This window comes from Aspergillus pseudotamarii (assembly GCF_009193445.1).
Source record: "Aspergillus pseudotamarii strain CBS 117625 unplaced genomic scaffold BDV38scaffold_1, whole genome shotgun sequence".
NCBI classification, from domain to species: domain Eukaryota; kingdom Fungi; phylum Ascomycota; class Eurotiomycetes; order Eurotiales; family Aspergillaceae; genus Aspergillus; species Aspergillus pseudotamarii.
Window position 1 is genome coordinate 703,125 of NW_022475015.1, and position 23,478 is coordinate 726,602.

Here is a 23,478-nt window from a genome sequence, read left to right on the forward strand (position 1 = left end):
CTGAACTCAGCTGGGAACTAAAGGGGGAAAAAATGGAGCCCTAATTCCCTCTTGCGATGACGGAGGATCGCAACATGAGTTTTCTTCAGGGACGTGTGGCCGATCAGTACATGATTGTCCCAAGATAAAGATAGCTATAATCGACCAATGATGGCACTCGAGGAATGAATGTATTCACGTTGAATATTCCTCAGGCGGACTGCACTTGAATCGAGACTCATGAGATCGACAGACCCCACGTCTGAGTGCCATGTGGAGCATCACCACACTCATTGGCCACCCGTCGCAGCGCCATCTCTTCATTTCCGGCAAGGCTTTGGCTGCCTGTCTGGCATGGAAAAATTTCGAGAGAATTTGAGTTCCATGGCTATCACAGCGTTGAATCAGGGGCGAGGTTCCCAGGCCGACAAACGTCCCAGAGGCGTTCATCCCTACCCCATTGGGGATACCCGTCTCATTCTCCACTGTGTTGCAACATTCGCGACACCGAGAGGGGAATAGTTCCCAGAACTGGTGCATCTTTAACTTTGGGCTATCCACAAATCCACTCCGATAGTGTACGATCCATTTCCTTGGTTCACTCATGCACCTTCCTTAAGACCCCACGCCTTCCGCAGGTGGGTGTTCGACTCATTCAACCAGCAAACGGTGATATCAGTATCCAAAGGCCTCCCTTTGGGACACCACTTGCACAGTGAAGGGAGCCATGGCCAAGATGGAATCGCAAGCGGCCGTCCAGGCTCATCCCAGCGCCGATGAGGCCGGCCTGGCGGATCCTGGTGATATGCAGTTACTGGGTAGGTTCGTCCGTCTCAGCTGCCACCTGAGGGGCGACAGGCGACAAAAATGCTCGAGTATCGCTAACCTGCGCAGCAAAAATGGGTTACAAGCAGGAACTGCGCCGACAATATTCGACCGTACAGATTTTCGCCGTCGCGTTTAGTATTATGGGTTTGGTGCCGTCCATCGCCTCGACGATCGCGTTTTCGTTGCCTGCCGGGCCGGCGGGAATGGTTTGGGTGTGTATCTCTTTGAGTAACCCTCTTGTCGCATATGGGTCAGATACTAATGATGTAGGGCTGGTTTACCGCGAGTATTTTCATTTTCGCCGTCGGTCTTGCTATGGTAATCGCTACCCTGAATGCGACCCGTCGATCGCGACAGAAACTAACGGTCGCAGGCCGATATGTCGTCCGCGATGCCCACTGCCGGAGGCCTCTATTGGTGGACGCATTACTTCGCTGGGGATAAGTACAAGAAGGTGCTGAGCTTCCTCGTCGGATACAGCAATACAATGGGGTTGATTGGAGGAATGTGCTCGGTGGATTGTAAGGGGACCATTTCTCTCGGTCGTATAAGGCGTATGCTAATGGACAGACACGCTTTCCCTGATGCTACTGGCCTGTGTCTCTATCACTCGTGACGGGAATTGGTCGGCCTCGAACGGCACAATCTACGGCGTCTACGTTGGACTCATTCTTATTCATGCCCTCTGCGGTATCTATACCGGAAAGATCATGCCCAAGATCCAAACCTTCTGTATCTTTATCAACGTCGCCATCATCGTCGCGACCGTGATCGCTCTCCCTGTTGGAAAGGTCACTCGTGGCGAAAAGCTCAATCCGGGATCATTTGTCTATGGACACGTCGATAATCTTACTACCTGGCCAACCGGATGGGCCTTTGTCCTCTCCTTTTTGGCCCCTATCTGGTCGATTGGCTTCTTTGATTCTTGCGTCCACATGAGCGAGGAGGCGCTCCATGCTGCGAAGGCCGTGCCGCTGGGAATTATTTGGTCGGCTGGTTGTGCATGCGTGTTGGGTTTCCTCGTCCTGTCGATCATCGCAGCCTGCATGAACCCAGATGTGAGCGCGACAATGAGCTCCGTGTACGGCCAACCTATGGCACAGGTAGGACTCTTTCCAATGGTTCCAATCTGATCCGGTAACATTGTGGCTAATGCGACCAACAGATCTACTTCGACGCCCTGGGCAAGCGAGGAGCCCTCGGCTTCATGGGAGTGCTGATCGTCATCCAATTCCTGATCGGTCTCAGTCTGGTACGCTCACTCCAAACTAGACACCTACCTCAACCAAGAAGCTCATAGGTATATCACAGATTGTCGCCGCCTCCCGCCAAGTCTGGGCCTTCTCCCGCGACGGAGCCCTCCCCTTCTCTGGTTATTTCCGCCATGTCAGCAAGCGTGTCCGCTACCAGCCCGTCCGTGCCATCATCGGCCTGGTCATCGTCTGCATCATCTTCGGCCTGCTGTGCCTGATCAACTCCGTCGCTGCGAATGCGCTGTTTTCCTTGTTTGTCGCCTCTAACTACGTCGCATGGGGTACGCCTATCCTTTGCCGCTTGATCTGGGGCAAGACGCGCTTCCGACCGGGGGAATTTTACACTGGAGTTTTCAGTCGTCCGCTCGCAACGATCGCCGTCGTTTGGTTGGTATTCGGCTTGATCCTGTCCATGTTCCCTAGCACGGGGCCGAATCCCAGTGGTAAGTTTCCCTCTTTTCGCCTTCTCCATTGTTATGTATGTCTAGCGGATGCTGACGGGATATTTAGCCCAGGATATGAACTACACCATCGTCATCAACGGCTTTGTTTGGATTGCATCGATGATATACTATTTTCTTTTCGCGAGGAAATGGTACACCGGCCCGAAGATGACCATCGATGCGCCACAGAGTGCGACGGATTCCGTGTCGGGGGATGAAGCCAGACAGGAGGAAAAGACAGCTTAGAGTTGGTTTTACTATTTAATTCTTGTATACCTTATAGTTAGAGTCCTTACAGCGAGGCATTGTCTTTGTACACTTCATTTAGAAAATTAGTTTTGTCATTTTCCCTCAGTCATGGAGAGTATATGCGATAAGGAGATGGTCATGGTGACTTGTCTGCGGTGCTGACATATATTCAAATCACAATAAAATATGGGCACCTAATTTATAATATATTGCACTGAGAGTTTCCGTGGCATCGTGTGTAAAATCCTCGTTGGGCGTCGGTCCAAAGGCAATATAAAGGTTTCTATCCTAATTCACTAGCATAGGACCACTCCTTTAGAGCCGGAACTGAACGCAAATCCCCAAAAACATAGTCATGAAATCTATATCTAATCGTCTATCCACGTAACATCATAGTTCTAGTGATCATTATCCGTCGAGCCATAAAGATGCTCCCCACGTTCAAGAACCTCAATCTCATCGCCAACGGCGACGTATAACCCCTTCTCTTGCTCCGCTGCCACCTGTAACGCCCGATCCTCAGGCACACAATGCATGCCTATGTATCCAAGAGCTGACTTATTCCCATCCTCGACCGTACGATACTTCACCAACGTCGCACTCGGCTGCGGTTTACCCCTTTTCTTCTCCGGAGGCGGGTTATCCGCGCTGGGCACTCCAGTCTCTGGATTAACATTAGGCATCGTACACCTCGACGTCCGACAAACAACCGACACCGCCGGGGCTACATCCGCTCGTGGCTCTGCGTCACTGCCCTTAGGCAAAATACGGAATCTTTTCCAGCTCTCCTCATCGAAGGCGGGCGCACCCGTGATCCAGAGATTGGCGCGGAAACGAAATGCATTGAGGGGTTGGTTTTCCTTTGGTAGGAGTACCGACACGGCATGGACGGAAGAAAGGCTGTTGATATTGATGGGTTGCTGATCTGTATAGCCGTGCACGGAGGGCGTGCCGATGTGTTCGAGTGGTGCGAGATTCCCATCCGTGCGCACGAGGGTATCGGAGGTACATCTAAGCAGGGTGAGGTTCTGATCGTTCGCGATTCGCAAGTATTTCTTCAATTTCGGTAATCCTTCAGCGACGGAGGGGATGGTTCCCATGTCCAGACCCTTTGCATCACGGTCGTGGATGCCGAATGTTTTGAACTGGATTTTGTATTCGTTTATCATGGCGGGCGTGGGCTGGAGAGGTACGATGAACCGCACTTCTGTCTTTGCGAAGGGGTTTTCCGTATGAAATAACCTTTCCAGATAATCAAACCAGCTAGGGCCATCGGGGTCAGGGAATGTCACCACGACACATCCACCAGCTTGGACAAGCGGATCATGCTGACTGCTCTTGTTGTGCGGAAGCCATAGTTCTGTCTTGATCTGAGACATGGTTGGCTTGGTACGTTGGCTGATAAATCGCCATTTAGATTCGATGGCGGGATTGTTCTTGCCCAGTTCCGTAGCGAAAGCGAAGCATCTATCGTACATGAATCCGGTCTTGGTGAGCAAGGCCCGATTCAGCTCGATACGGCCGCATGACTTGATGGGGTGAATGCAGATCGTCTTGATGCGCACCGGTCCCTCGGCCGTGGTTCCTTCTGGTACATCGTATTTCGAATCATACTGATCTGCCATATTGCTGGTCGATAGACCGATTCTCTGCAAATGTCTGAGCTTCTTGCGCATTGTAGATATGTTGCCATTTTGGATGACGAGGATGAAGATTAGGCCTAGTAGGAGCACGACATTTATGACTCCATAGGTCACTGTGGAGGTCTTCAATGTGTCCCGAAGACCTTGCAGGATATCTCGGAGCATTTTCTTAGGATCGTCTTGGTGCCGAGGGTTTGAGTGTAGTAGTCAATAACTCGTTGGGTGAGCAGTTGGTTTGGCGGGGGATGTCTAGATTGTTAACAAATCCGCCTCCTCTTTAGTCCTGCAGAGTGTTACAGAGTCCATTCTACCCCAGATTGCTAACTGAGAATTTATTCAAAGGGATTCAACGTTATTAATACCGTTGCACTGCACAACGCCAAACGGGAGTCCCATTTCAGGAAGTTTGAAGGAGTGGGTCCTCGAGATCCACTGGAATGTAGAATCATCCATCCTGACTGGATGATTCGGCAGGGCGCAAGGAAGATTTTTATTAATTGGCCTACCCTCACGCCTCTGGGGTCGGCTATCCAGATCATACATTACGAATTCGAGAGAATCTAGAAGCTATCGTGTGGTTACCCAAAGGGGAAAGCCCAGGAGATCTTGCCCTTGATACGAACACCCGTATTTTCCGATTGATAAAACTTCGATATGTGCTTCAGAAATCACCAGCCTCTACGTATCATTATTCAATGCAAGCAGGAGTGTTCCTTAACTTTTCGGTGCACTAAGCGGCAGCTATTCCCTTGGCTGGCTCGTATTCCACCACTTATTCAATCAATATATGACTCATAGTTTCAGAGAATAAATCCTTATGGAGCATTCACAGACTCGACGCATGTTTTTGTATTATCTTCCTGTAGAGGTGCTTATAACTCGTACTCCACAGCCCCTTGTTCCTCATCATGATCCATCCTCAGCACATCATCTTCTTGGGTTTACTATTCCGCAATAGAGGAGGAGACATCTGCCCTCTGCCCTTATCCTGATATCTAAGAGCTCTGTCTATCTTGTTTAACTAAACATTGGCTTGTCACCCAATCTGCTACTTGTCTATCGGTCAAGATGTCCTCCATCTAAACTATAAGTCTCATTCTCAACCTGGCATATCTGTCTGAGTCCTGAAAAGCTCCAAGTTACAGAAATTATGTTACAAGGCATGAAGAAGCCTGCACTCCTACTTCCCAAAACGAATCATTGGTCAGGACACAAACTTGACACACTGCTACCCCCACTGCCGCATACGTTCTGTGCGTATGAAAACCGTCAATTTATTGACACAGAGCCAACATGCCGATATTGATCCCCAAATAGGAGACTTGCGCGCCACCACGTCTGATTATGACGAAATCCGGAGATTGCGGGAGCAAGTCGTATAACGAGCCAGAGTATTATGTAGGCCTCTCTGACGATAAACCCATCAGATTTCAAGGCTACACCAAGGTTGTATATTCGTCCCTTAGCCCGGGTGATGCAGAGTTGATTTGTCGGTCACTGGTGGCTTGCGATTCGTCGGAGAGCTGAAAGCTCCGTGGGTTAAGGGGCATAGTTTGTCTCACGCCATACGGTCGAGAAGAGCCTTGAACGCACATTCAGATTCATCGCTACCTATGGCCCTCAGTCTAAACAACGCTCAGGACTGCATATAGGAACATATCGATGGACATGCAAGACAATTATGTAAGGTTGTAGTACTCTGTTAGAAGAAAATATGCTACAACCTTATATGCTTATGGTTCGGGCCTTCCTGGCAGATTGGGACAACAGGTAAGCAATCCGCCAGGCCATATAAGATGACCCTGGATACTAAGATCGGTGTATCGAATCCGCCGATATTAGGACTATGTAGAGGACCGATAGCAGCTCGGGATATCGCCATCTTCTGTTAATCTTAATCTACAAAGTTCTAGGCATGTGGTGCTCTTCGAAGAAGATATTTCACAAGTTGCGTCAACTTGCCTATGGAGAAAGAGAAGAAGGAATAAACCAGGGCCATGTCCATGAAACTAGGCTGAGAATAGAGGAAGCCAAAGACACACAAAAGACACAGAGGATGCGCCTGTTAAGACTTTCTGCAGACTTTCTGCCAGTGTCCATACGCAAACTGAGCCATTGGCCGTTCTTTGCGTACAATTTTGAGCCCCTCAAAATCATTTTTTTTTCACATGGCTTTATCGTGACCAAGAGTGGCGTCACGATGGCAAAGGGCTGGTCGAAAAGGAGGGACCATCGCCACTTGGGTGAAACTACTAGAGTTGAGAAGCAACAGCATCGAACAAGCTTTTGCACAAGCACATGCAGCAAGTGCATCTGGTCAAACAGCCCTGCTCCTGCGAACACTAATGTGCCTTCACAAATAACAAGGATTTATAAAGCTTGGGATATGGAAGCCCACAAATGCGATTGTGCCACAAAGTGGGTGATGAGTCGGGCGTGCGGGGGCGCATGTAGCAAAACGTCGGACAAGTCATGGGCGCGATATGCGAATAGGTTTAAATAAGACGTGGCTGCTTCTGGTGTCCGTGCCCCTCCTCGAGAGCAACCTTTGCTTGTTAGTCACTAGGATTATCTTTCTTGGGCTATATTGGGCGTGGGGCGATGAGGTTAGTGACTGTACCGGCGATAGAACCAGAGGACAGTCCATCTAAAGATCCTAGCGTGGGAGCAGCGCCATCCAGGTGTTATGGATGAGGGTTATCCAGAAAAGACTGGAAGCCTTCAAGGTGGACGTACGTGTCCTTAAAGTTGCCGTACATCTTGTGCATGCGATGTCACCAAACAACGCCTTTTCAACTTCACGGCCTAGAAGGCGACGACATGTCGTAAGTAGACGCTGCTTCCAGCATGTGTTCTCACACACGAACTACTAGAACAAATGCGCCAACTGCCATCGAGATGTACGCCCTTAAATGCTATGACGAAATGCCGAGGGTCGCTTTTTCCTTTTCCTCGACGAGATATCCCAGATGACCATACTCAAAACCGTACTATTTTGAAGGGCAACCACCTCCTCAGCCTTCCCAGTGGCACCCAACCTAGAAACGCGTGTTGGACGCGCGACAACGAAATTGGTGCTCAGGTTAAGCACGAATATAGCAAACGTGGGTGCGGGCGAGGTGCTTGCGTTGGCCTCTCATGACGTCCTGCGAGAACGGTGAACCAACCGACGGAAGGGTGGAAAATCTCCATAATGCTCCTCTTATATAGGATGAGGATCAATATTGAACCATCGAAACAATATATAACTTAGCAGCCTCATAAGGAAGGCTGAATGTATCTTCGTTAGCTTCTCGCTATGACACTTGCGTTGACGATGCTTGGTGCACGTTCGTCAAAAGGGAAACAGCAGAAGCTGGTGCCACTGCGGCGTTCCTCTATTTCTCAGTCTCTCTCTTACGCCCTTCTTTGATCTTCACCAAACGGAATCAGCAGAAGCTGGGTCCTGTACGACTTTAGAATAAAAGAAATTAAAGGTTAATATTCTCTTTACTCTACACCGTTTTACAGCTATTTATCGAATGGACAACTCAGAGAGCTAGAAAAAAAGACGGTAGATACTACAGAAGGAACTCGAAACTTATAATTATTTAAAAGATACCTGCGAAATAAGAACAATTTAATACTGGTTAATAAGTTAATCCTGTGTATAACACAGATAGCTATCCTAGAACGACTTGTACGCGGCGAGACCGAGCCAGATATCGAGATGTCTCGACCTAGTCGAAAGCCGGTCACAAGAGCAGAATACCATCGACCACCAGTTACTAGTATGATCGTCATGGACGACGATCCTCTCCCTTATTTCACACTCACTCACTCACACTCCACCACGCCCATCACAGTTCAAAACGGCAACCCGACGTTACGGCCTGCAATAGTGAGGCATTTAGTATTGCCCAGATTAACAAACGGATGCGTGGTTTGTAAAAGCGCCGAACTATCTCACAAACTGGGCCAGTTTCTTCAAGGACTCCCGTGCCAAGCAATGAAAGTGAGGATGATAGAGAAAACTTATTTAATATGGATCAGCTTGGAACTTGACTGGAATACTGTAGTATGGTTCGTCGGGCGTCAACGAGCCCACATTTTCCCCACACATCCTAGGATAAGCAGATAGGTAGCCAGATTGATTCAATCTATCGTTTTGATCAGTTCTTTGCATGACTCCATCAAATCATTGGTTTCGCTAGTTCCCTGTGGGACTTTATCCGGAAGATTTCAATTGGTGATCTACACTGGGCGTGGGACCGTCTATGGAACCACTCTGCAGTCTGGGGGATATCGCTTCTTATCAGTTCTTTGTCGTTTCAGGACTTTCCTACCAAGTAAAAGGAAGCGGGGGTGTGCCCATATTTCTGCATTTATCGAGTTCAGGATTGGAAGTTTATGTATTGTTTCAAACACGACATTGGACGCTATGAACTAATTGCCAAGATGATCGACGATATAGTTTAACACGCGGCACCGTGAGATAGGTAGCGGCATCCCACAATCCCTAGAGAGCTACTTAATCAGTGACATATCTACTGCACCGGTAGCAGGTGATGTTCCTCAAAGGAACGGTCAATGGAACACCGCCTGGCGAGGGGTCACGTATGGGTTCCGGTGTCACCCCGGAACTCGGCTCTGCTGGTAATGCGCGTATGATGTTTGCAGTTTTCCTGGTTTAAACCACGCTTTGTGACTGAGACATGAGGAATATTTAGTTGGTGGTGAGGAAAGGGAGCCTGAACTCTACGCCTAGTGTTTATCAAGCCAGAAATGTGCTGACTTTTAACCAGTGACTGGTATAAGTCTTGACAGGGACAAGCCAGTAGGTGGAAGTGAAGCTGTTTGTTAACAAGAGTGACACACTATTTAATGGGCGCTCAGTATATAGTATTACTTCCTCTCCTTTGACTACTTGATGTTGGTAGATCCAAGACTGATATAATATAGGTCAGCAGTAGGTTAATAACTACTGGCACATGTTCAGTCAAAGGTAGTAGTGTAGAAACATGGTCCCCACCAAACATGCTTCCAAGGGCCTATAGAAAGGGTATACTGCAGTATTCATATAGGATACTCCTCCAGTAACAGTGATGCATGCATCGAGAAACGCTCACCTTTGAAGATCACAATCAAGTTAGCTATTTTAGATCACATTCAGTTCCTCCCTCATGACTCTACCCTAACTTCTGTTGTCCGCCATATGCCTTGCCGGCTGCTATTACTCTCCACGTCACCATCTGCCTCACCCTTGGAATTAGTCAGAGGTAGATCCGATGATGTAAAGGGAGTCCGTGAACGTGAGCTTGACGGGATAAAACCGAGCTTGAAGGCGCTACCTGAGCGACTACGCGAGTCGGCCCCGCCCGAAGAGCCCTTGGAGGGTTTGAACGTTTTGCGAAAGAACGGACGAAGTGTTGGGATACAGGCGGCGACAATGACAACGTTCTGTTCGATACTGTGCAAGAGAGGTTAGAGACCGCAAACCGACGAAAGGGAAGGGAAGACCAACAGGCCCCAGACAACCAATGGCACCACGTTGAAAACTAACAGAAGGTTAGCCAATCTACCCAAAAGAAAAAACAGGAACGGCGTAGATGCCCTCACGAGGATCGGTGCGGTCCGTGAACAAGTGCAGATATGTTGCCTTGACGATAGTGACAATCGCTGAAAGCAATGTCAACCCCATCATGATACAAACACCCACTTTGGTCGAAGTCTGCATTTGCAGCTTCCAAAGCGCTCTAATTGGTACAATGGCTAACACAAAGTCCGTCACTGTTGTATATGCGCTAACCAAGTACGAGAAGTCATCGAACACATCCGGGCTCCAACATGAGCCCTTGACGGAGTGGTCCCACAGCATTTCTGTCGGATTGCACTGGAAGAAGACGATGAAAACAGATATCATGGCGAGGATCACTTGGAAAATGACCATGGCGTAGAGGAGGCGGGCGCGAAGGGGGTTAGGGTCGAGGAGATGAACGATCAGGATGGCAATCGAGATGTTTGGGAAACTGAAAGCCCCTGCACCATTACTTTCATGTTAGTCCCGGATAACTCTCCAGGAAGGCTTATATCACATACCAATATTGAAAGGAAATCCCAGGATCTGCCAGTAAGCTGTTTTTACGTACCGTTCCATGCCATGCTCAGCAATGACCGCAGCCGTATGCCGCCCCAGGCCAAGAGTGACTGAATATGAGACAAAAGCCGTGGCAATAATGCTCAGGCCCTGGGCATGAGGTTAGCTTTGCCCAGGAGGCTTTTGTTAGGATATGGGTTTCTAACCAGGGAAAAGAAAATGAGAACGTCATCCCACCCAGCCCGCTTACTCTCCATGCGACTGAAGACCTTCAGGAATACCGCCGCGATTGCAACGCCTGTAAAAACCCACCCGACGACATTGAGTTCTACGGCGCGGCTTTCACTAAAGTCCACATTTGTGTCGAAGGTGGCCATGATCAAGAAGCCACCGGGACCACGGACCTGGGAATGCCAGTTGTGGCATGGGTGGAAATGCAGCCTCGAACAGTGGAGCTCCTGGGCAATGAGTATTATTTAAAGGGCGCGAAGATTTCTGCAGTGTCACCTATTGCTAAACCTAAAATCGATTAGGATATGATCTGTCAACAAGATGTCCCGCCAAACCTAAACATCTCTGAGGTGATTTTCGGCTCTACTCCTGAGGATATAGAAAATTTCACATATTGTCCCTGATCTTGCGAGGCATACACACACTAACAAGACACGCTAACAAGATTGTCAAGGTCCCGGCGCATAAAGAAAACAAGGAGAACTGCAAATCTAAATACTATGGGGCCGAGGTAATGGGAAGGCAGCACGGAATCTCCCAAGTTACCAACCGCCCGGAAATCATCTCCTCTAAGCGAGGTTATCGCGCGGGATGATTAGGCTTTCGGGGAAGCCAAAGCGGGGCCGGGGAACGGGACGAACAACTCCCAGTACTCCGTCAGATAATGCCCTAATACCCCCAGTGTACTCCGGAGTATGTACGTGATTCTAATTGACGGTATGATAAGTCCATGGAAAATCACTGTTTGCCACTCAGGGGATATGGAAGTACGCTAAAGATCCGCTCAATATTCGACCCTGCTCAGCCATTGGAAGAACCTCAACTTAGGAAAATGCCGGACGGGAACCGGAGGATTCGTTCTAGTGCGAACGGGCATGAGTAGTGGTTTTACTAGTCAAATGCTATCATCTGGACCAATGGTATGTGCACAGCACCGCACAGCCTACAAAGCTACAAGCTCTAATTAGATTTTGAACTAATAAACCCCCCATGCTCACCCCGGCACGAGTCAATCCCCCCACACCTTGCCAGTATGTAAGTTCATTAACGGTCTAATCCCATGGCAATGGGTGAACTAAGTCTAAATTTGCTTGGTAGCGCCGCACCGGTGCCTCGGTCATCTGCCAATCCAGCATATCTAATTTCCGATTAACCCAGGCGAAAAGGAGAGCAGCACGCACGCGAGGAAGGTGGCGGGCCAGTTGGAAAGGGTTGTTAACTCGCTAGAACTTGGAAGGTGGAAAGCTGGAGCCCCTCGCAAGATTATGACAATTTGTGGGGCAGTAGATGGCGAGATAAGTCTTAAAGGTCACCAATTCCCATTGTAGTGATTCCTCGCCGGATATTCCCCCAATCTCCTCCCTGACGTTGAACCCATCCATACTACCATGGCCACTTCATCCACGTCTGCAATCCTAGACAGAATTGCGTCTTCCAGCGCAGCGTTTAACAAAAATGAGGCCGGTTCAAGGGAAGCCCTGATTGAACACAGCCGTGCGTTGATTGCGGCCTTAGAGATTCCGAGTGAATTTATACAGCGTACCTTCTGGGCAGAAGTGAGTAGTCATTGCACCTTCATGAAGTCCTATGATGCCTTGCCGTCATGATCCTGACGCATACCCTGAATCGCAATATTAACTTGCGCTGGACGATAGCCAGCTCAATCAGCCATCATCCGTCTCGCCGTCGACGTTAAACTTTTCCAACACCTGCAGGAAGCGGGCGATGCAGGCCTGACACCGGACGCTCTAGCCCTGAAGACAGGGGTCGATGCCGTCCTTTTGTCACGCCTTGCAAGACATCTAGTTGCGATGAATCTGCTCGCCTTCCATGACGGAGCCTTCCACGGCACGAGGCTGAGCAACGATCTCGCAGCAGAGAACTTCCAACACAGCATCTCCTTCTGCTATGACGCGTCCCGCCCTTCGTTCAACGCATTCCCGAAGTATTTCGAGAAAACCGAATATAAATCCCCAACCCTGGGTGGAACCGACGGTCCCTTCCAGGAAGCCCACAAGACCCAACTCCCGTTCTTCGAGTGGCTTGTCGCAACTCCACCGCACCTTCAGCATTTCGACTCCTTCATGAGCGCGTATCGAGCCGGCAAGGCCGATTGGCACGAATTCTACCCGGTGGCAGAGCGAATGATAGCGGGCTTTGATTCCTCCATGAGCGATGTTCTCCTCGTCGACGTCGGCGGCGGAAGAGGCCACGATGTCGCTACCTTTGCCTCGCACTATACTTCTCGTCCGGGCAGAATCATTCTTCAGGATCGCGAGCCAGTTATCGCGGGCGTAGTAGCTAATGGCGCAGAGCTACCTTTCGAGGCGCAAACCCACAACTTCTTCACGCCACAACCTATCAAAGGCGCACGAACCTACTTCCTTCACTCCATTCTCCACGATTGGGGTGATGACGACGGCGTCAAGATCCTAGAGAACCTGGTCCCAGCACTGGAGAAGGGATATTCTCGTGTTTTGTTGAACGAGATTGTCGTAAACGAGGACAAACCCACGCTAGCGGCGACGAACATGGATATGATGATGTTGGCACATTTCGCAGTCAGAGAAAGAACGGAGGCAGACTGGAGAAATATTCTGGCCAAAGCTGGATTGAAGGTGGTCAATATCTACAACTATCCTGGAGTTGCGGAGAGCTTGATCGAGGCGGAATTGGCTTGATGTGACATATGTTTTGCTGGGAAATGTCTCCTTCGTACAGTGTATCAGACGTTTAATGTGTATATAGACGGAAATTCATTGGTTCTTGGTCAAATTTGTCGAATGTCTCTAACGAGTTTACACCCCGATATACATCGAATTTTCTCTGTCACAACAGCATCGCTGCCAATGAGGAGAAGAAGCAGCGACAGCGACGTTAATTTCGATCTACCCTGTACTGATGGCAGCAATACTTCAGGGCATATATCCATATCACGGGAAAATGTTCCGTGTCACCACTAGCCAATCAGAGGCTTGTGTGCATCGTACCGAAAGCTAACCCTTTTCGATCGGATTTCCGATGGAACTGGAAGGGGACTCCGCGATCGAAAATAGCGGCATTTCTGCATGGTGAGCTATGCTGGGAAGCTTCGATAGGAAATTCTTTAAAGGACACATTTTTCAGGACAAGTTTCCTCTAATGCAGTTGTGTTATATAGTCCACCACTTCCTGTCGGTTCCAAAACCTCTCCAAAACCGGAAGAATAAGCTCAAACTGCGACTCTTATTCGCATGCCACAGAACAGCTCAGGTTAGTAAAGCGATATCGAATCGAAAATAACTATTCCAAAGTCCAATCCTAAAGCTTACACGCCAGATACATCCCTCGGAGTCCTACGCTCAGGCGCCATCACAATCATGATCGAAGACGCATCCGCACATATCCAACACCCATCAGAAATCAACAAGCCTTCCGAAGATGGGGGATTCACCGTCCACTGCAAAGATCTCGAATGGCTACCACTCGCCCCCAAAGTCTTCATCAAAATAATCAAGACTGTTCCCGAAACAGGCGAATATTCAATCATGGTTCGGGCTGAAAAGGGCGGGGTTCTCCCTCGACATCGACACCTTGACAGTGCCGAGATATACGTTATGAAGGGTGACGGTGCGCATCCTCAGACGGGTAGCTTTGCCGAGGGAGACTACGTTTCTGAAAGCAAAGGAGCAACCCACGACCCTCTGGTGTTCGAAAATGACACGGAACTCTTGATGGTCAGCAGGGGGCCTTCGATGTTTCTGGATGATGACGGCTCGGATCTGTACATGATGGATGTGGCGATGCTAGAGAGGATGACCGGGGGCAGAAGTTAGGGTTTTACCACCATGTGAGAATCGCTGCTTTCCTTATCTGGTCGTTGTGTCCTGTGGACGTTAACTAATTTGATACCGCAGTCACATTTACTGGTCCTCGTTAGAATGGTGCAGCTGGTCTTTGTCTGCATCTTTGATAGTATATAGGCTGAGGCTGCTTCTACGTTGCTATCACCATAACACTGACTAGTAGCAACAGATCTGGCGTTTCTATTGTACCTTTAATTAACCAGTCAATCAATCAAGATTCTATAAGCCTCTTAGGAACCAATTATTGAATATTCAGCTGTATACGTAGTTTACTAAGAAGATAGAGTTGATAAAATCAAGAACAGCATTCTTTTAAGCCATTGCAAAATGTACAAGTATATTAGACACATAGTCTGCACGCTGGTATATATCAACTAAAACTACACAACCCGCGTACAACCTGGCGCAATAGCTTCTAAGATTTCCACAAGCTCTCCCCAGACCTTCATCTGTGCTTTCTTCCCTTCCGCGCTACGAACAAACGGAGACAAGGCGTCATTATCCACCTTCCCATTCGTCATATACGCCCCATGGCTCTCCTCCCCACTCGCAGCCCCGGCCACGAGCGTCCTACTCCCCACCTCGGTCGACCTGGCAAACACCAACTGTAAGAAAGCAAACACCAGTCCCATCTCCCGTCCCAGTCGCGAATGACAAAACCCCGGATTCACCATATTAATGACCACCGAGTCCCCAGCCCCCTGCGCCACCATCTCGCGCAGCAAAAGCACCTGCAACAGTTTCGACGTTTCGTACCTCTCCGGCATGTTCGCTCGGTCTTTATCATCCAAAGCCTCAAACACATTCTCGGCACTCCGCTCCGCAAACTTCGTCCACCCATGCACTTCACTAACCACAGTCGTCAACCGTGGCTTCGTACCGGGGTGCAACCTCGCACTCTTCCGCAGCGTTGGCAACACCAGCAATGCCAATAGAATAGTATTGATCACATTCACTGTTATAGTCCGCTCATGGCCCTCAGCAAGTTGAAAAGTACCGGTTGCGATCGAAGCGTTGGCGATAAACATATCCAGTCGTGGGAGCAGGGCTACTTTCTTCGCGAACGCGAGGACGGATTCGTGCGACGCCAAGTCTAGCTCCCATACTTCGCAGATGCCGGTGGTGCCGGTGGATGTCTGGATGGATTGTTGGGCCTCTTCGCCGGCGGCGCGGTTGCGGACGGCGAGGATGACCTTTGCGGCGCCGAGGCGTGTGAAGTGTCGGGCTGCTTCGAGGCCAAGACCGACGTTTGAGCCGGTGATTATGATCGTTTGGTTGGTGAATGATGCTGTCGGGTAGGGGGGTGTGATAAAGAGTTGGGAGTAGAGGAAATCATAGCTGAAGAAACTCATTTTACGGTGATGGAGAGGGAGGTTTGTGGGATGGAGAGTGCAGTATCTGGTGGAGAGGTAGGTGTGAGATTGAGGGTAATGAGATATATAGGCTATAGCTGGGGGGTTATGTTCACGCGGTGGCAGTTTCTCCGTATGGACGGACTTAAGGGAGGAATCAGGTTTACATAAACCCCGGAGTTACTCTATTTCCTCCACTATGTATCCATATCGGTTCCTAGTTGAGGGTTACCATTCTCAAGGATGGTTCTATTGGGGCAGGTCTGTTACCGTGGGATATCTGGGCTCAGGTAGACATTATGCCATGATATGGGCAACGCATGTATAGTAGCGAAAGACTTAGAATAAGCTTTGGTGATAATTAGCCTCTCATGGATCCTCGGTGCTTAAGTTAGGGTTTACTCATACTCCGTCCGAGAGCGGAGTTTACAAGTTTAAAAGCGTGTTATCCCGGAGATAAGAATAAAGCCGGCCACGATAGACTTCATCATAAAACTTTTAACGTTAAATTCCTGCTCGATTTCGGCCCACGCTCCGCATCGTCTCTAGTTAGATCGATTGCACAGTCTCATTGCCATTGGTTCATGATTTGTAATCCGGTACCCTGAGGGCCTTCTCGGGGCGCTGTAAGGAAACATGAAATTGCTCTTATAGCAAACTGTCCCGGGCGGGGTACTTCCACTGTATCGCAACAATTCGCCATGATGGTGACCCAAAAAGCTGTCGTGATTACCGCTCCCAAACAGGCCGAGGTGGTCGCTGACAAACCCGTCCCTGCTTTACGCGACGATTACATCCTTGTGAAAACCATCTGCGTAGCCATAAACCCTACGGACTGGAAACATATCGATTATTTAGCTCCCCCAGGAGTCCTCGTGGGATGTGACTACGCAGGCATCGTGCAGGAAGTTGGCAAGAATGTCAAAAAGCCATTTAAAAAGGGAGACCGTGTATGCGGTTTCGTCCACGGCTCCAACACTGTCCAGCCCGAAGATGGTGCCTTTGCAGAGTATATTGTGGCCAAGGGAGATCTTCAGATGAAAATCCCGGATTACCTTACTTTCCAGGAGGCTACAACCTTAGGGCTAGGTGTTACGACCGCAGGGCAAGGGCTTTATCAAGGCCTCAAGCTGGCGCTACCTACCAACCCAATCAAAGAAGCCCAGCCTATTTTGATCTACGGAGGGTCAACAGCCACTGGCACTCTGGCAATCCAGTTTGCCAAGATTTCTGGCTACAAAGTACTCACGACATGTTCGCCGCGCAATTTTGATCAAGTCAAGCGGCTTGGGGCCGACGCTGTCTTTGATTATCGTGATCCGGGTTCTGCCGACAGAATCAAGGAGCTTACGAATGACAACTTGAAGCTTGTATTCGATACAATCTCATCGGAAGATAGTGCCAGATACTGTGATCGGGCGATATCCTCTGGAGGAGGTGACTATAGCGCCCTTCTGCCGTTAGCGATTGAGCGGCCGAAGAACGTCAATCATGGGGCGACGATGGCGTATACTGCTTTTGGTGAGGGTTTCCAATTCGGCCCAAGAGCTATTCCCCCGAAGGCAGAAGACTACACGTTTGCGGAGAATTTCTGTACAGTGGTGGAGAGGTTGTTAGCAGAAAAAAGGCTCAGTGTACACCCTCCCAAGATGTGTCCTGCTGGCCTTAATGGTACCTTGGAAGGTTTAATTTCCATGAGGGAAGGAAAGGTTAGTGGGGAGAAGCTTGTGCATAATATCGCAGATACTCCGTGAGCTACAAATACTCAATTGTACCAATAGCCAATGTGGCTTCTAGTATCCAGCAATGCAAATAGAAATGCAATGTGACGCGATCACAACAAACACTGGAAATTGTATTTCTAAGTTCACTTATTCTGGGCCACAATAGACCCAATGGGTTTATTGAACGTACCATAGCACTTAAGGGTTAACATATCGAGGCTCGGCTCTTGGTTCCGTCAATTAAGTCTTTCGTATCCTATAGGTCATTTATTGACAATATGCCATATTTAATACCGGCTGTATCCCTCAACTCTATATCTCTTTACCTATCCAACTCTGTGGATCTCATCTCTGCTAAATATTCCTCTACCAGGGAATATCCTTTCCATCATACATGTCCCATCCAGGAGCATAAATGTTCTTGAAACACCCGTTGGAGTCTTTCTCTGCTTTGTCGATGACATTCAGAACCGCCTGTGCTCCCTCATCCGCCGTGAGGTGAGCATCATCACCGCCCATATCGGTTTTCAGCCACTGCACCGGTTAGCAAGCACAAATACAAGCCAGTAGGTTCATTTACACAACTTACACCGGGATTAACCGCCAGGAAGGTAAATCCTTCATCCTTATAGGACATGGCATATTGCACAGTAAGTGCGTTGAGAGCAGCCTTGCTAATCTTGTAAGCCGGGCAGTTGGCAAAGCTAGACGTCTCTGCATGCGTCATTGAAGCATAAACCGTCGAGCTAGTTTAGTAGACGCCTGTCAGTCAAACAGAAGCCATTATAGATGAAGGCAACGCACATATTAGCAACTTTCTTCAACTTTCCCATTCTCAACAGAGGTAGAAAAGCGCGTGTCACATTATGCGTTCCAACCACATTCACAGTAAGTTGGTAGTCGAGATCGGCCCTTCAAGGTGAATTAGCCTTCCCTTAGATAAATTATATTTTTGTTGAATAATTTCCTCACATGTTCTCAGTCTTCCCCTCCAACCACGAATGAACTCCAGCACAGTTAATTAGAACATCAACTCCCTTCTGGCCCACGACCGATCCCGCCATTTCAACGGAACTTGAGATACTGGCCGCATTGGACACATCCAGCGGGATGAAAACGACACGACCAGATTCCCGTGCGACAATCTCATCTAACGCGGTGCTGGATCTCCGAGTAGCAGCGATCACGAGACTGACCTCTGCGGGGTCCCGAGATGCCAGTTCTTTGATCATTGCCAGTCCCATCCCGCGGGAGCTTCCGGTCACAATGTAGGTCGCCATGTTGATATTGGGTGGAAATAAGTTTGCGAGATAGATGGATATGGTTTAGTTATTTTAGTATTCGGGCTAGTTTATATACACGACACTAATGCTAGAAATTAGTCATGGGCCGATTCTCGATTACTTCTCCAGCCTCCCCATATGTGCCGGGGTGGATCCCGACTATGATATTAGAACGGCGGTTATAATTCCTGAGGAGGAGATACTATTATCCCCTAGTGGCAAATTAACAAGTTATGGCCAATTAATTACTTGTCTTCAAGAACTTAAGGTAGTTGGGAAGTCAGGGTTTGCTGCTCGGTTACCCAACTGTCGGATTTCCGAGCGAAAACGGTTTAGCGTCTCCGGGATGGTCGGAGTATGAAGAAATTTACGTCCATTATTAATAATACTTGAGAATATGGTCGAAGAATATATACTAAGTGCTCATAAGGTGTAGATTGGCAATCTCTCAGGCCAACGCCCAAGGGGGATATAATAGAAAATATAGACCTAAGCTTAGATAGGAGATGAACCTGATGGTGACAGGATGCCTCCTTCTGAGGCTTTCCTGGTTCTCATATGGGAACGATTGCTCAAATGTTGCATGATAGACAGACGTACTAATGAAAGATATGCATATAAATGCCGTATAAAGAAGGTAAAAAGCAAAGACGCATTGGATCAACCAAAAAGGGGGAAAAAGAATTATGAGAGGCAAAGTCAGGTGACACGACCACTGCGTGGGCTTCCAAAGCGGGTACAACCAGAACATGGACTTGCTTTATCCGATAAACCAATGTTATTTCATTAATTACCAACTCGGGTTTGAGAATCGAAGAGTACATGTCAATCGGAGCCTTCATATCCGAAGCTAGCAATTCCCAGCAAAACGGAAAGAACTTGTATCGGGCAAAGTGACATCATGCCGGAGGATGTTCTGCCTGCAGTGAGATTAGCCCATCTCTGCTTTAGCTTACTTGGTGTTCGCTCCCATCGCTCAAGGTGCCAAGGCTAATTTGATATAGTGTGATCTCTGTTATTCAAGAAAGGTGAAATGCAATAGACAGCGCAATTGCGCCAATTGTGTCGATGCTGGGGTTGCATGTCAACGCCTTCGCCCCGGCCGGGCATCGAAGCAGAAATTCTCACCAAGGTATGGGCACTTTACCTGTTACACTTGGTTTTCTTCTTTCTTACCTTTCCTTGTCCGCTCCTTCTAAGGGATAATCCAGTGACTAATAAGTGTCTAGATTACCGGAAGAGGGTGTATTTCGATTAGAGGGAGCGACATCAAGTTTACAGAGGTGTGAAATGTCGCCCATTGCCAGGATATTAGCCATTCCGTTACTTACCTGTTCTAGCGAGAGCCCGAATGTTTCGGCCAGCATCCCTGAACAAGAAGAAAATGCTACTGCGAAGCGAAGAAAGCTAGACAGTCATGGCAACGCAGATACTCGTAATGAATGTAACCCGGCTGCTACCCCGGACAATTCAACCCACCATGCGCAGCAGGCCAAACTTGTAATACAGATCGAGGTTGATGGTAGACCGCTGGGTAGAAGGCATCTGAGCAGTGAGCGGCGAAGAGTTTTCGAGTCGGCTGTGAAGTTAGTTGACAGAATGTCAAGGGGAGAGTCCCTGGATTTGCAGGAAACCATCGCCCCAGGCGAATCTGCTCGTGAACTGTTCGATATTGAAGTTCCACAGACACCTCCGGCGGAAATACTGTATATGCTTCTTCCAGGTAAGCATACAGGCTCTTACCGTCTTTAGTGCGTGCTAATAGTATCTAGAGCCTGTTATGGGCGATGGACTTCATCATATTAGATGGCCCGACCATATATCCGACAGGGCTTTTGAAAGAATGATGACGAGTCTTCTCGATGGCGACTGCAGGGGACAGCTTTTCTATCAATATAGTATCTGTGTCTATGTGAAAGCGATGTTTCACCTATATCAATTGGCGAGGCGATCGACGAACCCATCGGTAAAGAAGCAGCTTCAGAAGTCGAAACGAACGTACGAGGCTGCTGCGCTTCAAGCACTCAAGCATCTCAATCTTATGTCGGCGCCCAGCTTGTCGCTAATCCAGGCTCTCATATCAGCTGTAAGTAATGTTGCTGACCGAAACAATTCAACTCACTAACGGGAATTCTAGGCTTTGCTAATGCAACACACCACCAACATAAGCCAATGCTGGCTACTAAACTCGTATGCGGCTCGCCAGATCATCTCTCTGAACTATCATAAGCCCTGTTATCCGCCCTCTCTATCAGGCTGTAACGATGAGATTCAAAGTGCCGTATACTGGTGCTTTTATCTCGACCGAACCACGAGTGCCCTTCTAATACGACATCCCTCGTTACCAGAAGTGCATGCGCCTCCTACAGACTTCATTGCCACTAATATGTCATCACCCTATAATCGGCTATTATTCGTACTTCTAGATCTAGCAAAAGTTCAAGATACATTGTTGGACGTAACACTGAACGAGGGCGACAAATCCAGGTCTCGGATCTTCGAGATCTTTCAAGGCGTTCAAGAGCGCATGGATAGAGTTTATTCAAGTTTACAAGAAGTAAGCTTTGGGTTTCAGCGTCTTATAACAGCTAGCCAGCTAATATTACCTCAGAGTCGAAACGCTATCTCAGGTCCAGCATTATATGACTGGGTAGCGGCTGACTTTAGCTATTACGCAATTTATGTTGATATGCTTCGAACACGGCTCGGCTACGACAGCAGTCCAGCAACTCACTCCGACTGCTTAGTGTACTCGAGAAGAGCGCTCAGAGCATTTCAATACCTCCAAGAACATGCCGATAATATGCCAGGATTTAATGACCCCGAGCCCTCTTTTCTGACATGGTCAGCCGCCTTCCTCGATATTAATGTACATAGTAGAAGCTAACATGGGCATATAGGACTATCGCCTTATACCCGGTAGCCCCCTTCTTCGTTGTCTTTTGTAACATTATCGCCACTTCGGATGTGACCGACTATCGATTAGTACAACAAATAATCAAGGGGCTGTCCCAATTTAAAGCTACTCCGTACTTAGCGCGACTGTTAAGTCTGTTGACATCTCTCTTACGTCTTTGTGATCCCTTGGTTCAAAACATGAATTCCCCCAGCCGGCAATCGCATATCGCGAGAGAAGATCACTCATCTACACATGCAGCGCACAACCATGTACCGAACCACACAGCAAATGCCCCCGTCTTTGAAACTGAGCTTGCGGAAGGTTTAGCACCAGAGTTATCTTCGGCCGCGTACGCCACGTATATGAGCGCAGATATCTCGGACCATGGATTGGGAGACGCATCCTACCCAATGGCAGACGATCTCATGTGGCAGTTGGTCAATAGTCAATTTCCCTACAGTTGGCTTGAGGCGGATGCTATTTTTGATATTTTTTGATAAGGGTTTTGTGGCTCCTGTTCGCTTCGTCGGAAATACGGCATAATCCCAGATGTGCCCTTAGGGCATGTTGTGTAGGACAGTCACAGTTTGCTATCTACGAGAAATAGTATTAATGAACGAGAGAAATATGATCAACAGCGTGTATCTTCAATTTAACTCTAGCGGGGAATGACATGAATTATCATCGATTGGCTAGAGCATCAAGCGAGTTCCCTCCATATGTGGCAACCCTTTATCCATCATCACGAGGATAGTAACCCTAAATCCCTCAACGTGCACTGTTCCTCTCGATCCCCCCAATAATAGAAATCCCAGATTGCTATGGACGATTCAGTACCCAACCCCAAAAAAGACAAGCATATTCACATGATCCCAAAACGACACTCCGTCAAGCATATCGCCAATAACCTCAGCAAACCCTAATTCGATAGATCTCTACTGAGGTGTAACTTTTGAACACTGATCCAAGCTTCCCAAAACGACCTTCCTACGGTGAGACTCAACCCTGCACCGCTTGCTCGTATACACCCAAGCCATGATCGAGGCACGTTCCAGAAAACGCCCATGGAAGTAAACTCTGCATATCACAACTGCATGTAGACTAACCTCATCTATCCACTTTAGGCATCCGCATTTCAGAAAAGCTTATCAATGGGCACGGACGGGCTGTCGTGTCACCCGATTTGGTAGAGCTGATGTGTGGTTCTTCCGTACCAGACTTGAGATTTTCTTTCCGACTTACTTTTTCCGCGGTGGAGAGTCAGGGTTTTCCAGGAGGGGGGGTTGTCGTGGGTTTGGGGATACTGTGTGCTCTCCGTAGGTTTCTCTTGTGTATAATTGGCAGTCTTACTTGTGATATAGGACATGATATAGAGTAACCATTGTGACTCTTCTCCTATTCAGAGTGGGAATGAAAACAGGAACAAAGACCGCATCCAGTAAAACCATGTAGCCATACAAAGATAAGACCCAAAAACATAATACAATTCAATAATTTTATTTTTATTCCAGACAAGCTTTCTAGTTAACCTTAATTGGAAATTTTAAATCGCGCATGTCAGCCACGTGTGGCTCTCGACTGGAAAAAAGGCCTCTCTATATATGCCGCATGAGTAACATAAAATCGTTCACCCTCCTCCTTTGCTTACCTCCTCCATACTAACCCTGAGCAAC

General features: G+C 48.4%; 10 protein-coding genes across 10 annotated transcripts; 6 read left to right on the forward strand and 4 right to left on the reverse strand.

The window, feature by feature from the left end:
* The first annotated feature begins 604 nt into the window (after positions 1–604).
* BDV38DRAFT_2306 (putative GABA permease (Uga4)) lies at positions 605–2,950 on the forward strand. The gene is made up of 8 exons (XM_032052929.1): positions 605–797; positions 874–1,019; positions 1,078–1,125; positions 1,181–1,328; positions 1,378–1,910; positions 1,973–2,059; positions 2,119–2,503; positions 2,571–2,950. Exons 1-8 carry the CDS (start codon positions 707–709, stop codon positions 2,747–2,749), a joined length of 1,617 nt encoding a protein of 538 aa, XP_031919817.1. The 5' UTR covers positions 605–706; the 3' UTR covers positions 2,750–2,950.
* Positions 2,951–3,105: 155 nt separating this feature from the next.
* BDV38DRAFT_232023 (uncharacterized protein) lies at positions 3,106–4,724 on the reverse strand. The gene has a single exon (XM_032052996.1). The coding sequence runs from the start codon at positions 4,558–4,560 to the stop codon at positions 3,151–3,153; it is 1,410 nt and encodes a 469-aa protein (XP_031919818.1). The 5' UTR covers positions 4,561–4,724; the 3' UTR covers positions 3,106–3,150.
* Positions 4,725–6,080: 1,356 nt separating this feature from the next.
* Positions 6,081–7,086, forward strand: BDV38DRAFT_2645 (uncharacterized protein). Its single transcript, XM_032056285.1, has 2 exons — positions 6,081–6,165; positions 6,238–7,086. Exon 2 carries the CDS (start codon positions 6,311–6,313, stop codon positions 6,896–6,898), a length of 588 nt encoding a protein of 195 aa, XP_031919819.1. The 5' UTR covers positions 6,081–6,165; positions 6,238–6,310; the 3' UTR covers positions 6,899–7,086.
* Positions 7,087–9,555: 2,469 nt separating this feature from the next.
* Positions 9,556–10,848, reverse strand: BDV38DRAFT_289629 (uncharacterized protein; the record flags this gene model as incomplete). The annotated part of the gene is made up of 5 exons (XM_032061289.1): positions 9,556–9,844; positions 9,899–9,932; positions 9,994–10,413; positions 10,474–10,621; positions 10,678–10,848. 5 exons carry the CDS (start codon positions 10,846–10,848, stop codon positions 9,556–9,558), a joined length of 1,062 nt encoding a protein of 353 aa, XP_031919820.1.
* Positions 10,849–12,090: 1,242 nt separating this feature from the next.
* On the forward strand, positions 12,091–13,383 carry BDV38DRAFT_266909 (putative O-methyltransferase; the record flags this gene model as incomplete). Its single annotated transcript, XM_032056493.1, has 2 exons — positions 12,091–12,258; positions 12,358–13,383. The coding sequence occupies 2 exons, from the start codon at positions 12,091–12,093 to the stop codon at positions 13,381–13,383; spliced, it is 1,194 nt and encodes a 397-aa protein (XP_031919821.1).
* A 647-nt stretch (positions 13,384–14,030) lies between these two features.
* BDV38DRAFT_232027 (RmlC-like cupin domain-containing protein) lies at positions 14,031–14,546 on the forward strand. The gene has a single exon (XM_032052997.1). It carries the CDS (start codon positions 14,062–14,064, stop codon positions 14,515–14,517), a length of 456 nt encoding a protein of 151 aa, XP_031919822.1. The 5' UTR covers positions 14,031–14,061; the 3' UTR covers positions 14,518–14,546.
* Positions 14,547–14,927: 381 nt separating this feature from the next.
* On the reverse strand, positions 14,928–15,899 carry BDV38DRAFT_276836 (putative short-chain dehydrogenase/reductase family protein; the record flags this gene model as incomplete). Its single annotated transcript, XM_032058338.1, has 1 exon — positions 14,928–15,899. One exon carries the CDS (start codon positions 15,897–15,899, stop codon positions 14,928–14,930), a length of 972 nt encoding a protein of 323 aa, XP_031919823.1.
* A 704-nt stretch (positions 15,900–16,603) lies between these two features.
* BDV38DRAFT_289632 (zinc-binding alcohol dehydrogenase family protein) lies at positions 16,604–17,653 on the forward strand (the record flags this gene model as incomplete). The annotated part of the gene is made up of 1 exon (XM_032061290.1): positions 16,604–17,653. One exon carries the CDS (start codon positions 16,604–16,606, stop codon positions 17,651–17,653), a length of 1,050 nt encoding a protein of 349 aa, XP_031919824.1.
* A 336-nt stretch (positions 17,654–17,989) lies between these two features.
* BDV38DRAFT_289633 (uncharacterized protein) lies at positions 17,990–18,903 on the reverse strand (the record flags this gene model as incomplete). Its single annotated transcript, XM_032061291.1, has 4 exons — positions 17,990–18,157; positions 18,213–18,369; positions 18,428–18,535; positions 18,596–18,903. The coding sequence occupies 4 exons, from the start codon at positions 18,901–18,903 to the stop codon at positions 17,990–17,992; spliced, it is 741 nt and encodes a 246-aa protein (XP_031919825.1).
* Positions 18,904–19,807: 904 nt separating this feature from the next.
* On the forward strand, positions 19,808–22,383 carry BDV38DRAFT_289635 (fungal specific transcription factor domain-containing protein; the record flags this gene model as incomplete). The annotated part of the gene is made up of 8 exons (XM_032061292.1): positions 19,808–19,831; positions 19,953–20,038; positions 20,136–20,189; positions 20,505–20,629; positions 20,679–20,992; positions 21,044–21,463; positions 21,518–21,750; positions 21,807–22,383. The coding sequence occupies 8 exons, from the start codon at positions 19,808–19,810 to the stop codon at positions 22,300–22,302; spliced, it is 1,752 nt and encodes a 583-aa protein (XP_031919826.1). The 3' UTR covers positions 22,303–22,383.
* Between the last annotated feature and the right edge of the window lie 1,095 nt (positions 22,384–23,478).

Coding starts and splice junctions, on each gene's coding strand:
- BDV38DRAFT_232027 (XM_032052997.1), top strand. CDS start 14,062: ATGATCGAAGACGCATCCGCACATATCCAACACCCATCAGAAATCAAC.
- BDV38DRAFT_2306 (XM_032052929.1), top strand. CDS start 707: ATGGCCAAGATGGAATCGCAAGCGGCCGTCCAGGCTCATCCCAGCGCC. Junction 1,020..1,077: donor GGCCGGCGGGAATGGTTTGG/GTGTGTATCTCT, acceptor CTAATGATGTAG/GGCTGGTTTACCGCGAGTAT. Junction 2,504..2,570: donor CACGGGGCCGAATCCCAGTG/GTAAGTTTCCCT, acceptor CGGGATATTTAG/CCCAGGATATGAACTACACC.
- BDV38DRAFT_232023 (XM_032052996.1), bottom strand. CDS start 4,560: ATGCTCCGAGATATCCTGCAAGGTCTTCGGGACACATTGAAGACCTCC.
- BDV38DRAFT_2645 (XM_032056285.1), top strand. CDS start 6,311: ATGTGGTGCTCTTCGAAGAAGATATTTCACAAGTTGCGTCAACTTGCC.